Below are 15,948 nucleotides of genomic sequence, written 5' to 3'. Positions count from 1 at the left end.
AAATGAGTTTGACACCCCTGGTTTAGCGTAAGCAGTGGCTGTAAATGTGAAGCTCTGTGATCAGATGTTTCTCACTAAACTGCATCTTGGGAGATGTAGTAGTAGTAAGTTTTTATCTATACAGGCTTTGCTTTTGAGTGAAAGAAGCAGATATGTTCTAACACAGTTATTCATCTTATGTACTGATGATTGAACCCGGAGAGTTTCTTGGACGTGCTCCAACTATGAGTCACATCATTGTCTATGCAGAGCAAGCAGGACTTTTATTTTGGAAACAGGACACCTAAATTCGTCCTCCACTTTGCTGCTTTAAATATATTAAATGGCTACATAACAACAACTTCAACATTAGATAACATTTTAATTCAGTCAGGATGAATGACCACTAGGGTATGAAGGCATTTGACTTTTTTTTTTTTTTTTTTTACCTCTGTTTGATATTGTTGTCAATTCAAGGATTCACACGTTTATTCCAATATGCTCTGACCCAGTTTAACTCGTTCTACCCAGTGTTAGTGTTATGCTGCATACAAAGTGAGTGTGTTTGGCAGTATATTTTGTTAGACCAGTGTTGAAATAGCTTCTGTCACCACTCACTGAGCCAAGGCTTTATATAGACTGTGTTAGTGTTCACAGTCTAAACTCATTACCCTGTATTAGACAGAGTATTCTGACCGCCCATAGAGAGAGGCAGGGCGAGAAGGAGAGGGAGACTGACTGAAAAAGTGTCACTGTGTGTGTTTCTGTGTGTGTGTGTGTGTGTGTGTGTGAGGGAGAGAGTGTGTGTGTGTGTGTGAGGTAGTGAAGGAGAGAGTCTGTTGTCTGTGTCTAAACAGTGACAAATTAAGTAGGACCAACACTGCGAGCAGCACTATGGGGTGTTTATTCTGATGGGCTGCTCCAATGGAGATGGGGAGGTTTTTAGTGGATGTGTGTGTGTGTGTGTGTGTGTGTGTGTGTTTATGAACACGTGTGTGTGTGTGTGTGTGTGTGTGTGTATCAGGATCAGAATCTAACAAGGACTTTGAGGTAATGCCTTTTCATTTTCATAGAAATGCTTTCAAAATATTGCATTTCATCCTACTTTGTATTAATTAGTGAATAGTCAGTTTCTATGTTACAGTCAGGGACACATGAAGGAATTAGACATTTTTATGCAGGTGATGGAGGACAAAATCTAAAAAAAACTCAACTGAAGCTAATACAAGGCTTTAACCATCTGGGTTAGACAAATCAGGTGGATATCATCCAAAGCTGCAGTCTTTTTTAGTACAAAATTACCTATTTGCATTTCTGTCCCCTCCACCATAGCTCATTACAGAAACACTGTCCAAGGGAAGAAAAAAAGTAAATGTGGTGCCAAAACCGCAGTAACTTTGTAAGATCTATATTTGATTAATCTAGCCCAGACTGCTGAAGTGTAATATTATCTTCAGATAAACTTTGGAATACATTTTCATACAGAATGAGGACTGTGCATTTTGTCCCCTATCACTTACACTGGTGGAAGCACATTAGGAAGGGATCTCTTAATGGTCAGCATGAAAAGAAGGAATGATTAAGCAAGAAAAACCTGTTTCAGTGCACTTTCCATATTACTGAATGGGCAACCACTATTGTTTTAAGACAGGCATTAAAAAAGGTCAGTTTATCCTTTAAAGTAAAGTAAATAAAATACAAAAAGGAGGTGAGGAGTTGTGGAAGTGGCTGCAGCAGCAAACAGTGATGGTACTCAAGTATCAGCAGAGTATAGATAGTGAGAAATGTCAGGATATAAAGGCTCATCTGTATGACTGTATGAATGTGACTGGATGTTATTAGTCAGCTGGTAGACACGCAGCTCATGAATGAGCCACTGACGGTGTTGAAGCATGAATGAAAGTGCGGATGCCAAAAAGTTAGTTCAAGAGCGACTTCAGTGGTCTGCCGTAACTAATGCAGAGGTCCAGTTTCATTAGTAGTAGTGAGAATAAGAGTGGTAAGAAGTAGTTTAAGTGTCAGTTGAGGTGATTGTTTTTAGGTTGCTCTGAAACTAAAAAATATTTAATATAATACATGATATTCTACAAAGGTCTGAGGATTCATTTAGCTTTGTGTGTGTAGGTGTGTGTGTGTCTGTGTGTGTTTATATGGGAGCAGAAGGCCATATGATTGGCAGCAGGTAGAATGAGAATCTCAGTTGACCCCCTCCTCTGCCTCTACCCATGTTTTTTGACATACTGCCAAGCCCCTCCCCCTTATCACAGCCCTGCATCACACTCCTCCCCCTTCTCCTTCTCCTCCTCCTCCTCCTCCTCCTCCTCCTCCTTCCACCTCTGCCTCCCCATGCACTCTCTGGATGGTTGGCCATGGTTTTGGACATCTCCTCTCCTCTCCTCTCCTCTCTTATCCATCCTCTCCTTGTTTTTATATTGCTCCTGGGAATCCGCAGCACCTATGAGGTTTGTCAGCTTGCACTTATAGATCACCTCCATCTAAGGTTGCAGGTTGTTGCGATAGAGATAAAATATCTTCAGCTTTGCTTTTAACGGTTGAAAGTGTGATAGCAAGTGAAGTTAGTTTTACTGATTTGTTGCTGCTGGAAGAAATGTATGCGTTATGATGATGCTGCAGAAAGCTGAGTTTCACTTTTGGGAGTGAATTTGATTAATAATTTGGATTGTCATATTTTGTTTATTTTTGGGCAACATTATACATCTGGCCATGTCTTACTGATATTACTATAAGTTTTCTTCTCTATAACATAGTAAGACTAGAACACATTATATTATGCATGCATGTTTTGCGTGTTGCTGCAGGTTCAGATGGTTTAGAGAGGCACCTGCAGCTTCTATTGTGTGGCCAGATCTGCTCTGTGTCAATGGCAGTGACACCAGAATGGAGTCACGTCATTGCACTGTGAGGAAACCGACCTGAATCTTCTCCTCTGCTCCGTGTTAACACAAGGTGACAGAGCCCGAGTGACACAGAGCAGAGAGACAGAGACCGCAGTGGGCACCTGTGGTTGTGTCTGTGTGTGTTTGTGTATGTGCACGCTTTTGTTTTGCGCATGCATTTCTGCGTGTGTGTGTGTGTGTGTGTGTAAGTGTAAGTGTGTGTGTGTGTGTGTTTGTGGCTGTTGCCCTTGCAGAATGAATAGCCTTCTGATGAGCTGTAGCGTCACTGTTTGAGTGTATTCATGTGGAGAAACTTTTAAAAAGTTTCACTCTCCGCACAAAAGCCGGCTGTCCCTCTCACTTTTGGGAGCACAATGACTGAGGAGAGGGAGAGAGAGAGAGAGAGAGAGAGAGAGAGAGAGAGAGAGAGGGAGAGAGAGAGAGAGAGACGGCTCCTGAAATCAGAACATGATGAGTAAGCAAACACCTGCAGCTTCAAACTGTGTGCCTGTCTATATTCAGTAACTTTTGCTCATTTTATAAACTTAACATATATAAAGGGGGCAGTAAACAAAATTAAGCACCCTAATTAGGAAAAACTTTTCTCACAAGGCTTTCTCTGTGCAGCATGTGTTAAAAAACCTTCTCTGCACCTTGGATGTTAAAGCACAAACATGTTTTCAGTCGTGCTATATGTGAGTGACTTGTGTTTAAGTAGGGCATTTTCAGGTCAGCAATTTGGTCACTGACTGACTGAGAGGGTTTAGCTTAATGTCTTGTGACCAGCGAGACCATGAGAAGGGTAGAGGGGCTTGTGATGTCTAAACAGTGTCAGCCGACGCTACTTCTAATGCATTTACTGCTTGTTATTTCGTGTGTGCCAGTGTGGTCACAGGGCTCTGAAGAGTGTGTTTGCTCTCGTCCTGCTGCTGCTGCTGTGTAGAGGGTTAAAAACGTTTGAAGTTGCTATGAGCAGAACAAACATCACTCTCCTTCCCACAGACATGTACACACACACACACACACACACATGGAGAGAGAAGAGTGTTGACACTTGTGTGAATTTACATGGTTTTGCTCAGTTTTAGATGGGTATTAACACACAGGAACACACGCAGAGACACATGAGTGTGGCGATCCGTGAAAAGAGCTTTGGGTCCACTTTGGCTGATTTCCCCCCAAATGCCTTGATGTTATCAGAAAGCTGAGAGAGGAGAGGGGTAGGGGTAGCTGGACCGACCCCCAGACACACAGAGACATGGTTTTATGGCAAACAGGAAGTGGTATGGTGGTCTGTAATCCTTTTTCCCTTTGGGTACTCCTCTACTGTCATTTTCAGCTCTTTATTTTAATCTCTAATGACTGCTGTAATTAAGCAGTTGAGTTGTAAACAGTGAAATTCTTTCAGCATGTTTCCTCAAGCAGACAGCTCTACCAGAGTAGTGAATGAGGGCCAATGAGGAGTTTAATTTCAGGATTTGGCCCAAGGCTTCACAGGGTCATTAGGTCAGTGACCCATTCTTAGAGCAAGTTAAAACTATTCTTTGTTTATTTTTGGAAGGAAAAGTGATTCCTCAAGTCCATTTTGTGCTGATAATGAAAAGCTGTTTTTTTAATAAATAAAGTTAGATTGATTTGTTGTGACAATTTATAATCAAAATATTTCATAGAAACTTTTTTTAGCAGGTTGTTGTCAGAACTTGTGAGTTTCTTTGCATCAAATAAATGTCTTCCTGAACTTATACTACCTTTTCAAATGACTTTCTCAGTGTGAAATATTTTTATCCACCTTGTCGCCTCTTTATTAAATGTAAAATTGGCAGATTCCATTTAAAAATAGCTGTAAAGTATAAACAGCCTCAGTGTGACGTCTAGATTTCTGTCATTTGTGACAGATTTGTGTTATTTATGTTTTTGAGGTGTTGAACCTTGTCTGGAAACTAAAATCTTAGTCGCTTTCGTCTCTGGAGGCGAGTTTATGAAGCAACAAAGTCTAAGTCCATCACTCGAGTGTCACTTTTGACCCAGCGTGTTGAAGATTGACCACCCTCTCTCACCCTTGGCAACCTAACTGGAGCGTGTCAGTCCTGGTCACCGGGTCCAGCCATGAAAACCAGCAGCTGTCCCAGTGTCCAGGGCCTCTCCATGTCCTGCCTTTCTTCCTCTGTCCCTTTCTGACCCGTAATCCCAGCTGACCCCATTCACGGACAGCACACATCGTCCTGTTGGCCCATATCAAAGCTTCACTCATCCCAAAACCTGGAGTCCCAGTCCCCTTTTTCTCTCTGCCCGCTCCATAATCACAGCAGGTCCCCCTCTCATTCAATCGCCTCCAATAGGAAGGCAGCTATTAGCAACCTGACCCACTTTCCCAATCGCTAACTGCTAGCACGGCTAATTGGGCCCTAATCACTTCCTAATGGCTGCATTGTTTCAGGCTGCTCTTGCTAAATGCTAAACGGAGAGGGGGGGGGGGGGGGGGGGTTGAGTGCCTATTTCCAATTAGGGCATGAAAGGAACTGTAAAAATGAAATAAAAGTGGAGAGACAGATGAGAAAGTGGGTAAACAAGTGGGCCGAGTGTTTAATATTCTGCATTAATGCTGACTTAATGAGACCATATGAATATGGAATTAATCTTGATAGCGTGAGTTAGAGGAAATTATACCTCATAACTTAATGAGCACTGTGTGAGTTATATGATGGTTTTTCAGTGTGCACCATTAGAATATCACAGAGAATGATCTTTGGTCATTTTTGTTGATTATTGAGCAATAATAGTCTCATTTTTTTTTTAAAAATGAAGAAAAAACACTATTTTGACTTGTTTCAAGGAGTTGGAGAAAGGTTGAAATGACCTATGTCACCTGGTCTTATAAAGCACTTCATAATTAGCAAAAAATATGAATATTTTTTGCAGTGTGATGTATTAAAACACTCCTATTGGTCCGAGGTGACTGCTGAGAAGGTGCGACATAGAAGCAGTGACTTAAAATATGAGTCTGTGAGTGGGTGTGCATGCTTGAGTGTGTGTTTGTTTATGTGTACAGCGTAAGAGGACGAGGAGTACGTTGAAACAGAACTGTTATGATTCGTTCCACCCAGCGCTCCCTGCACAGACCCCTCTCACTCACTGGCCGTTGGTGTTTGAATATTCAAATGTTACTGGTCTGAACTCTCTGCTGCTGGTAGCTCAGTATTGCACACACACACACTTAACAACCTCAGCAGCCCTCAGGATACTTTATTTGTCACATTGAGGACAGTGAGTTACACCAGGGATTTCACCTTTTTTTTTTCTCTTGCTCCTTCAGTTCTTGGTAAGTTGAGATGCTGCTGAGTCACTTGTTGCAGATTTACCAAAACATTTATTAATTTTTTTTTTCTTTTTTCTGCAACTGTGGTTTAGAGGAGCATGTTTACACAATGAACACTTGTAATTTTTGAGGCATTCTGCTTTGTTCATCTCCAGGTGAAATTGTTTTTCCCCCTTGCTTATGAATTTACGAGGGTCTGAGCACATGTAACCAGATGTAACCAGACAATGTTTCTTTGTAAAGCAGAGGGACGCTGACCAAAAGCAGCCCATATAAGTCCAAGCCTTATAAGTACAGCAGTGCAGCTCCTTGACTCAGCCTGCTTGGCAAGACTTTAAAGCACTTGAGCCTGCTCCTCATTGTTTTTATAAACAGTTTGTGATGGGCTCCTCTCATTGTTAGTGCTAAGGGGTTTTTAACAGTTTTGGTGGCTAGCTCTAAGGAAAGTAATGGCACATTTGGCTGTATCAAAACAGACCACCTCCAGGCCCTTATATGGCCACTTTGTGTGGGGTCAAAGAAGACTCAGCATCTGGTTTCTCTTCTCTCCCCCAGATCCTCCTTCTGCGTGACTCTTCCTCCTAATCCGTACCTTCCTATCTTATTGGTTAATAAAATGTCTCTTTTTCTGGTGCAGATTCCTCAGAGGGCATGATCTCGCAGCCTTCGGTGATGACTGAGCATGCTCCGTCATCTGCGGTGACCGTCAACTCCTCCACCAGCATCCCTGTCGCTACCTCCGCCCTGATTCCTTCATCATCGTCCTCGTCGTCATCATCCTCCTCTTCCACAGCCATTCCCCAACCAAACAGCAACGGCAAACCCTGGAGGAGCAAGTCAATGAGCTCCAAGCACCCCTCCTCACCATCTCCCTCCTCCACCAGCAGCCCCACACCCGCCATGCAGTCTGTAAAGCAGGAGAAGGACACCGCCGGTAAGGGTGCCCCGACGACTGAAGCTCCTCCGAAGGTTGTCACTCAGAAGTCAATGCTGGAGAAACTTAAACTCTTCAACAGTAAAGGAGGCTCCAAATCTTCCGCCTCCTCCAATGGAGTTGGGGCTCAGACTGAAAGCGCTGCACCAGCCAAGCAGTTTGTAGCGGTGGAGAGAGCCGAGGCTGGCTCTAACACCGACCCCCTGGAGGACGACGATGGCAACGTCCGGCCGGGAATGAACGGGACTAGCAATGGGAACGCCAATGGAGCAGCTCCCTCAGCAGGTACTACTGTCGCCACAACAGCCAGCAGCCCCAAAATTGCCCTGAGGGGCATTGCCCAGCGCACTTTCAGCAGAGCTCTGACCACCAAGAAGAGCTCTGTCAAAGGCCCAGAGAAAGAAAAGGACAAGGGGAAGGAGAAGGAGAAAGAGAAGGAGAAAGGGAAGGAGGCAGGTAAACGAATCTCCGTCCCCGACAGGGCAGAACTCAGGGGGGAGGAACCTAAGGAGGAAGTAGCACCTGTTGCTGCAGACACAGACAGCTCAAACAAAAGGACCTCTAAAATTGCCAGCTTCATTCCCAAGGGGAATAAAGTGGCCAAAAAGGAGAGTTCCACCCCTGCACACAGCGGAATACCAAAGCCAGGAGGTAAAGCCCCGGGAGTTGGGGGAAAAGCCTCCTCAGTGGGGACGAAGGAGGCGGGGGAGAGGCCTCGGAGTATGCGGTTAGGAGGGGGTCTCTCTATGCACCGTGGTCCCCTGGACAGAGACAGGGACAGCAGACACTCCAGCTCAACCTCCAGCCTGGCCTCCACAGAGGGGAAGAGCAGCGCCGCCCCTGTGGCAGGGGGAGGCACTACACAGAGCACAGCCAGCAACACGGTCAGCGTGCAGCTACCTCAGACTCAACAGCACCACAGCCACCCCAACACAGCCACCGTCGCACCTTTCATGTACAGGTGAGGTCATACAAGCTGGGGAGGGAACACCTGTTACAACATTAGAAAACTTTCATATTTAGTTTTGCTCTACTAGATTAAACATTAGTGAAAAAAATTAGCTGGAAAAATGTGTTTATTATGTGATAAGAATTATCTCTTGAAATATGAGATAGCCTCCTTCGTCAGGACTGTGTGGGTGGAGTTTTATCATGTGAAAGAAGTGCAATCACAGCTAAAACATGCATGCTATTTTGAATATGTTGTGTTTTTAAATAGGCTTTGAAGACTTATCTTAGTTATATAACTTGTCCAAAACTGAAAATAGTTGAGTTTCTTGTTAACTTAAATTATAAAATAAAAGAGAAAAAGAAAAAATACTGAAGAAGAAAACAGAAAAACAAAAGATTATGCAAATAATGTAGACACTTCTGCTGCTAAATACACCCAGAACATAAGGATCTACATAAATAATATGCAGCACAAAGACAGATAAAGCTCAGGTTTGCATGTCTATGTACATTAATACATTAAAAGGTGAAGACCTGTTGCAGTGATGCCTTTAAAAAAAGGAGGTTAAAAATGAATTTTGCAGAATAGGTAATGTTAGTGACTATTATTTGCTTATAGGAGCATATTTGTTTAGTGATATAGATTACCTGATAACAGTTCTATAGGTAAACTGTCCTTGACTATCTTAGCCTTTTAAAAAACTATACATTTGTGTGTAACCTTGGTATTGTGTGTCCAGGGTTGTACAGGTCAAAGTTTATGAGCTCATCACCACTTGTTTGATGTTTGATTCTCTGGTTAGCATCTGAAAACATAAAATCTGAATTTATCACTTTGCGAAAACTAACCCATCTGTAAACTGTTAACCAGGAATGTCACATCTGTGTTTGTTCGAGTGTGTTTGTATGTGTGTATTGTCTGCATGTGTGTGCTCATGTATCTGAGCAAGTATGTGTGGATGTTGTGTGCCCCTGACCTCTGTCCTGGTCCCAGTGTGATAAGGAAGGAGGTTCCTCTCACCCTCAACAAAGTTCTTTCTATCAGCCACTCATTAGCCTCCTGACGCTTCCTGCACTGCTGCCCTTTCTCCCCCTGTACATCCTGACCTGTAGCTAACCAGCCCACCTCCCTAAAACACCCCCATCCTCAATACCCAGAAACTTCCTATTTTTGCTGTATACCTGTCAGATACCATTACCACTAGGATTATACCACCTCCACCTGTCAGACAGAGTATGTTTGCCAGTAAATTAAAGTTAAAGTTTATTTTTAAAATGGCCTTTTGTCAAAACCAGCCAAGAACTGGTGAACTTAAAATAGATAATCCCTCCAGAAATAGTATATACCACACAGGACAATTGTGGTAATGTTTGGTTGGTTGACCAGAAGTTTAAAAAAGAAGTTTAGATGTTGTACTTGTTTGCAGAGCAGTGTAAGAGGCAGTCAGCGGTTTTGACTGGCTCACACTCAGACAGAGTGTACAGTAGTCAACAAGGACAAAGTCTGGGATCAGGCAAAGACCAAAGGCTGCACATAAACCAGGCATTCAAACGTCATCGTCTCAAAAAGCTACCAGCCAGTGCAGGCGGGTGAACTGTATTGATTTATCCTTCAAAGACAAACTTTACTGGCATTTGGGGCTTAGCAGCCATTCATATCGGACCCCGGTCACAAGACTTGAAACACAGCAGATTTACTTCTTAATCAGGGTTATCCTTGTTCCGTGACAATTTGCCGAATATTAAGTTCCTGCTAAATGCACAATAATTCAGAATCGATGATTTCCTCCCTTTGATCCCTCGCACAATTTATTTTCTCAGATCCTCAGACGGCGAGGGAACAGGGAACACTGAGACCGGCTCAGGAGGCAGAGGTGGAGACGTTGCCTTCACCAAGACCAGCCAGACCTCCATCGAGGACCTTTCAGGTGGGCGATCACTCACAGGAGTAGAGTCTATCTTTGTTTGGAGTAGAGGAGTCATGTCTTATTTGGTTTTTTATTTATTTTTTGTCTCACTCAGGTGAAGACCCAGAGACAAGGCGGTTACGGACCGTCAAAAACATTGCAGACCTGCGGCAGAATCTGGAGGAGACCATGTCCAGCCTGCGAGGAACTCAGGTCACACACAGGTAAAGAAAGATCTAACATCAATAAAGTAAAGAATAACTTTTAAAAGTTATTTTTCAACATTTTTTTCAACTTATCAAGTCAGCACTTGTTCATAAGTCAGCCATGGATAACAAAACTCTACTGTTTGGGGATCATCAAAGTTTAGCGCCGCCAAAATGGCTGCTACGGCTGAATGGTAAACACGCTAAATCAGGCTAACTGCTGCGGATTTGAGTCACTGACTGAACTGCCTCATGGTCAGCAGACTGTGTCCGTCTAGGTTTACAGGTATTACCTCTTTTTGCTCTTGTTGCTGTCTCATCCCTCTTTTGAAGGACCTTTGGCTTTGATCACCGGGCATGTCTTTCATGTCGTCTTTGATTCAGGTTTAGCTCTAATCTCGTTCCCTTCCACAGAATTTTGACCTCTGCTCTGGCCTCGCGTCTTAGTGTTGACCCAGCTGTCCACATTTAGTGTGGGCTCTGGTGCAAGCTTGATATCCCCCGTTTTCCTTTTTTAGGCCATACCAACGGATCTCTTATCCAACATATTTAACAGAAATCACTTAAATAATGATGGTGCCTTGAGCCAAGAAACAGTTCTTCTCTGGTTTTGGTTTTGATCCAAATGTGTGATCTCCACTGTTAGACCGTTTCAGTTTGTCTTAACTGTAGCTATGATTTCAAGTCATCATGCCAACATTGTAGATATTATATTTTCTCATTACTGCATTTAATATTATTATCATTATTATTTTATTAAACTTTATTTATTCAGGAATTCCCAGTGAGTTCAAGATCTCTTTTTCAGAGGACAGATAATCACCAGCAGGAGGAAGTTTTTATAGTAATTGAAAAGTTTGAGTTATAGAAGGAAAATAGTATTTTGTGTATTAAAAGTATGTTAAAAGTCTTATCAATTAATGTTTTAGTGAAGCTGGTTCCAGTCTTGTCTTTAGCTTTTTGGTGATGTGTTTACGTTGATATCACACATTATCAGTGTACTCTGTAATCTCATCTCTCTCTGTCTCCTTCTCCTCTGCCCATCCAGCACCTTGGAAACCACCTTCGATGGCAGCGTCACCACAGACATCAGCAGCAGCGCTGGCAGCAACAGCAGCGCAGGAAGTCGAAGCATCCTCAGCCTCACTTCTACCCGCCCCTCCCTTTCGTCATGGCGACTGGGTCAATCTAGTCCGCGTCTGCAAGCTGGTGACGCCCCATCTCTGGGGAACAGTTACAGCAGCCGGGTGGCTGGTGGCCAGGGAGGGCGCTACCTGTACCCCGGACACCTCCGACGGCAGCTAGCTGGCAGGGGCGGAGCCCTCAGCGTGGACCTCGGGGACCGATCCGGGGACGACATTGACCTCGATGGGATCTCCATGGAGGTCACTGGATACATGAGCGACGGAGATGTGCTGAACAAGAACGCTGCACGCAATGATGATGTCACCAGCGGGTGAGTGGATTGCTGATGGAGATTTTGAAGTATCCAATTAAAAAATTACAGAAAGTTAATTGATAACAATTTGATAACTGATTGTCATTTCTCAAGAAAAAACGTGAAATATTTGCTGGTTTTTACTACTCAAATGTGAGCATTTTCTACTTTTCTCTGTTTAATACCATTTTTCAATTAAATATATTTTTATTTTGGACTGTTTGACCAAAAAACTACGTATTTGAAGTCCCTAAGAACTTGCGGTGGGATCTTATTTCATTAATTAGTCAATAAAAAACACAAATTAACAAATGAAATAGAATTTAGAGAACAGAGAGGCTGATTAAACTTCAAAGTCTGAGCTCTGTTGAAATGATGAGTTGATGAATTGACAAGTTGCTAACTTGATCCACTGTGTCTGTGTAAGCCAGTGTCTGAGATGATAATCTATTTATGTTGACATCCTTTGGTAGGTGAGCCAAAAATTGAACTCTGCTTATTAATCTCCTCTGTAACTCTGCCAGTGTAGCAGTGTGTACTAACAAATGTAAATTGTGTGAGAAAGCAGCTAATTTCCTGCCAATCTAAGCCTCTAAAATGCCTTGCATATAATTTATTGTTGTCTTCGAGACTTAAACACAACTTCAGAAGTGACGAATAGTTTAAACAGACTTATTTAAACTGAAGAATATTTTCAGTTGCTTTAATACAGTGCGGTGATATACTATAGCTATTACGTGATGAATAAGTGTTTATAATTTCATTAGATAGTGGAAATATGGTGTTATGGTTTATCGTAAGTTGACAAATGATCATTCAAAACAAACTGAATTAATTGCTTAGAAAAAAGGAAAAAAAATACTGTGACCATATAGGCTGTGCATTTCCTCAAATCCAAGCTTACCAGAAGAGGGCAGTAGTGTTCCTTACTCACTATTCCCATGATCCAAGTATGAGACAATATCTCACAGTTCAGCCTCAGTAGCACGAGCAGCATTTATTCTATGAAGCTCAGGGACCACAAATAATCCATGTCTCTGCTTACAGACACTGATATGCTGTGACCTGTTTATTTGCACCCTTAAAACCAGTGTCCGTGTTGTAACAGGCCCCTCGCATACCTTGGCTGTCACACTGTGCAATTTAAACCCGGTGCTGCCGTCATTATTATCAGATGAAGCTGCAAAATGTGCCAGCTCACCTTGAGATGGCATCGAAAAGCTTAAAACAGGGATCCGGGTCTGGTAAGAGAGCTGCTACAGGGATTAGTTTTAAGTCCAAATGAATGTAAGTGTATAAAGATTCTACGTGCTCAGCTAAGCAAGATGATAAAAGAAGAAAAAAAATACAACAACCCACATTAAAATCAGTGGTTGAGATTAATTCCTTTGGCCCTCATGGATTTGCACTGATTCACCAGCCCTGAGGCAGCTGTGGAAGTGGAGGGGAGCTAAGTGCTCTTGAAGTACTTGATATGTCTGTTTCTGCGGCTCAGCAGACAAAGGCCAAACCACAGCCACATCTGGACAGGTGGGCAGGTGAGCAGGGCCATTCGCTCGCTCCGAACACTTGATATCTGACAGCCTGGATCAAACCTGTGAAGAAAGGAATGCTTTAATAAAAAATACCTTCTTGCAGTTTTTAATCTTATTTATTCAAATTAAATTATTGATTGTCAGGAAAAATAGAGAAAATGGCCCTTCAAATCTGTCATCAAACTCCCTCTTCTTCCCCAAAAATACAAAAATCTAAGATATTATATTTATGATAATATGAAAGAGACAAAGCAATCCTCATATTTGAGAGACTTCAAACTGTACTACTTTCTTCATATTTTTGCTTGATAAGCGATTATGTTGTTGGCCCCCGAAATCTACTGCACTGGAATTTGGAGATCTTATGCCTAGCCTACAGGTTAGAGCGGAGCCTAATGGTTATTTTGATAAGCTGGATTTGATATCTTAGCAGTGGATGCGTGGGATCCTCATATAAAAACAGTGCCTTAGCCAGTGTTGCTACAACTTGACACATACAGTTCATGCTTGGTGTGTAAATCTGATGCTCTTTGCGCTTAAAACCCAAGGGATGATGTGATGGATGGCTGGCAAAATAGGCTTTTATTCAAATAGAAGCAGGTTGACTGGATTAGACCTTTTTGAGGAGGGGGTAGAAGCTGCAGAGCCATGAAGTGTGCATGTGTAGATGTGTTGATAAGTTTGTGTATATGTGAGGAAGTGTTTGTGTGTGTGTGGGTCCATGCATGTGGGTGTGTGTATGGTGGGCGGATTCGCCCTGTGGGTTAACAATTTAAAACAGACACAGACTGATGACCCCCCCCCCCCCCCTCCACATCCTCAGGCCATTTAGAGGTTAGCTCCATCACAAGCCTGTTAGCATCAACTAACTGGTTCTTCCACACAGAGGTGGGATGTTTACCCAGAAAGGAGCTGTTGGCATTTGGGTTAGAGCAGTAAACTCTCACACTTTAACTCTATCCTTCCTCTTTATGTCAATTAATTTGTAATCACCCAAATCATAAAAGTATATTCTCTCTCTTTGCATATAATTCTGATTTTATTTGTCCAGATTTTATTTGTCTGGAGTTGTATTTGTTTTGCCCACACAATAAAAAATGGCATTCAAAACATTCCTCAGCCACACCTTTTTCTAGACACAGTTTCCACAGGGTTCCACATCCACAGACCTCACATTGAACAGTTTTCATCTAATATCTGTTAAAGTAGTTCATATGTCTAGATACAGGCCATTTTCAATGCTGTTAGCACCAAAAATTCAAATCAATTAAACTTTGGCTGGAGGTGGCTATCACAGAGCTTCTGAATAAGTATTAGTTTGTTTTATGTGAACTAACCCTTTAACTCATAGAACGGAACTGTGTAATCTCAAATTAGTGTCATAGCCTAGTGCTGAATAATAATTGTCATTTATCTGCCAAAATGTTCACTGTTTTCAGCCTTTAAAATGTGAGGATTTACCGTTTCCTCTGTCCTCTGTTCTCTGCTCTTTGTAAATGGATTATCTTTGGGGTTTTTAACTGTTGGTTGTTCAAAACAAGACATTTGAACAATTTACTTACTATTGGAGGAAATTATGATGCAAATTTTTCACCATTTTCAGACATTTTATAACCTAAAAGATTAATCAATGACCCAAAAAACAACTTACAGATTAATCAATAATGAAAACATTCATTAGTTACCACCCATGTGTCTTAAGCTATAAACTGAGATGATCATCAGCCTTTATCCGTCTTGATAGTATATTTATTTAGAGTGCTACCACACAGACAACATGACTAATGACACCACATATAGTTTCTACAGCGGTTTTCTTCAATTTCCAACCCCCTCCTCTCTTTTTCCTTTCGGCTTCTCCGGCCCATTGAGACAAGGACCCCCCTCTTTTACCAACCTCCTCAGCTCGGGGGTATGTTGCACTGATCAACCCCCCCTGCCGTCCCCCTTCCCTCCCTCTCTTCCTCCCCCTCCTTCCCTCCCATCCCTCCTCCACCCTCAGCAGACAGACCCAACCTCCAAGCAGGAGGGAAAAGCATGTGGAGCTGAGGAGAGAAGCCGCATACCAACACAGAGCTCACACACACTCACACACACACACACCCACACACACATTCAGGCTCTACACATGGACACATAATCTATACTGATACTGTACATTCACATTGTGATATCACCATGATTCAATCTGCTCTCACCTGGTGATATTATTCACTAACTAACCGCAGATCCTACACACACACACACACACACACACACACTTAGACGTGATAACAGACAGTAGCCAGGTGGTTGAAAAGGGACACCTTTGCTTTGGAGATTTTTATCAAAAGGGATCAACCCTCATCTGGACTTGTTTGTTTTCTTTTTGGACTAACTGTGTAACCATGTTTGAGGCAGAAAGGTACGTCTGAGCATTTTCAACCGCCAACATAAATCAGAAGCTCTAGAGAGGTGATGCTTTGAAGGGTTTTTTTCTTCTTCTTCTTCTTTTTTCCAGTGCGTGAGATTTTGTGAATTTCTTTCTGTCAGTACCACAGTACATGTATTCTTAGTGAGTCAACTATGTCTGCAGTTTCATTTACACAAGGACTATTTCTTCTGTTAGTTGCACGGCTATGTAAACTCAACCTGACTGCACAGTTTCAGCTCATAAAATGTCCTGTTTGGGCACGTTTCTCCTGCTGCAGAAGGTTACAGGTTAACAGGCATCTGAAACAGGAGGACAGGGAGGCTCAGTCACTTATTAGGGTGAATAATTGTGTGTGTGTGTGTGTGTGTGTGT

The 15,948-nt window shown here is 42.5% G+C and overlaps 1 protein-coding gene across 2 annotated transcripts in view; it reads left to right on the top strand.

The window, feature by feature from the left end:
* Positions 1-9,668: 9,668 nt before the first annotated feature.
* The window catches only part of nav2a (neuron navigator 2a), a 62,054-nt gene continuing 55,774 nt past the window's right edge, over positions 9,669-15,948 (top strand). For both annotated transcript variants that reach the window (XM_053324536.1, XM_053324535.1), the window contains exons 1-3: positions 9,669-10,005; positions 10,100-10,208; positions 11,239-11,646. In XM_053324536.1, the coding sequence (XP_053180511.1) occupies positions 10,174-10,208; positions 11,239-11,646 (443 nt within the window). In that variant the 5' untranslated portion in view covers positions 9,669-10,005; positions 10,100-10,173. The remainder of the gene's footprint in view (positions 10,006-10,099; positions 10,209-11,238; positions 11,647-15,948) is intronic.

Source organism: Scomber japonicus, chromosome 1 (genome assembly GCF_027409825.1).
Source record: "Scomber japonicus isolate fScoJap1 chromosome 1, fScoJap1.pri, whole genome shotgun sequence".
Lineage (NCBI taxonomy): Eukaryota > Metazoa > Chordata > Actinopteri > Scombriformes > Scombridae > Scomber > Scomber japonicus.
This window is presented reverse-complemented; position numbering and strand designations above follow the sequence as displayed.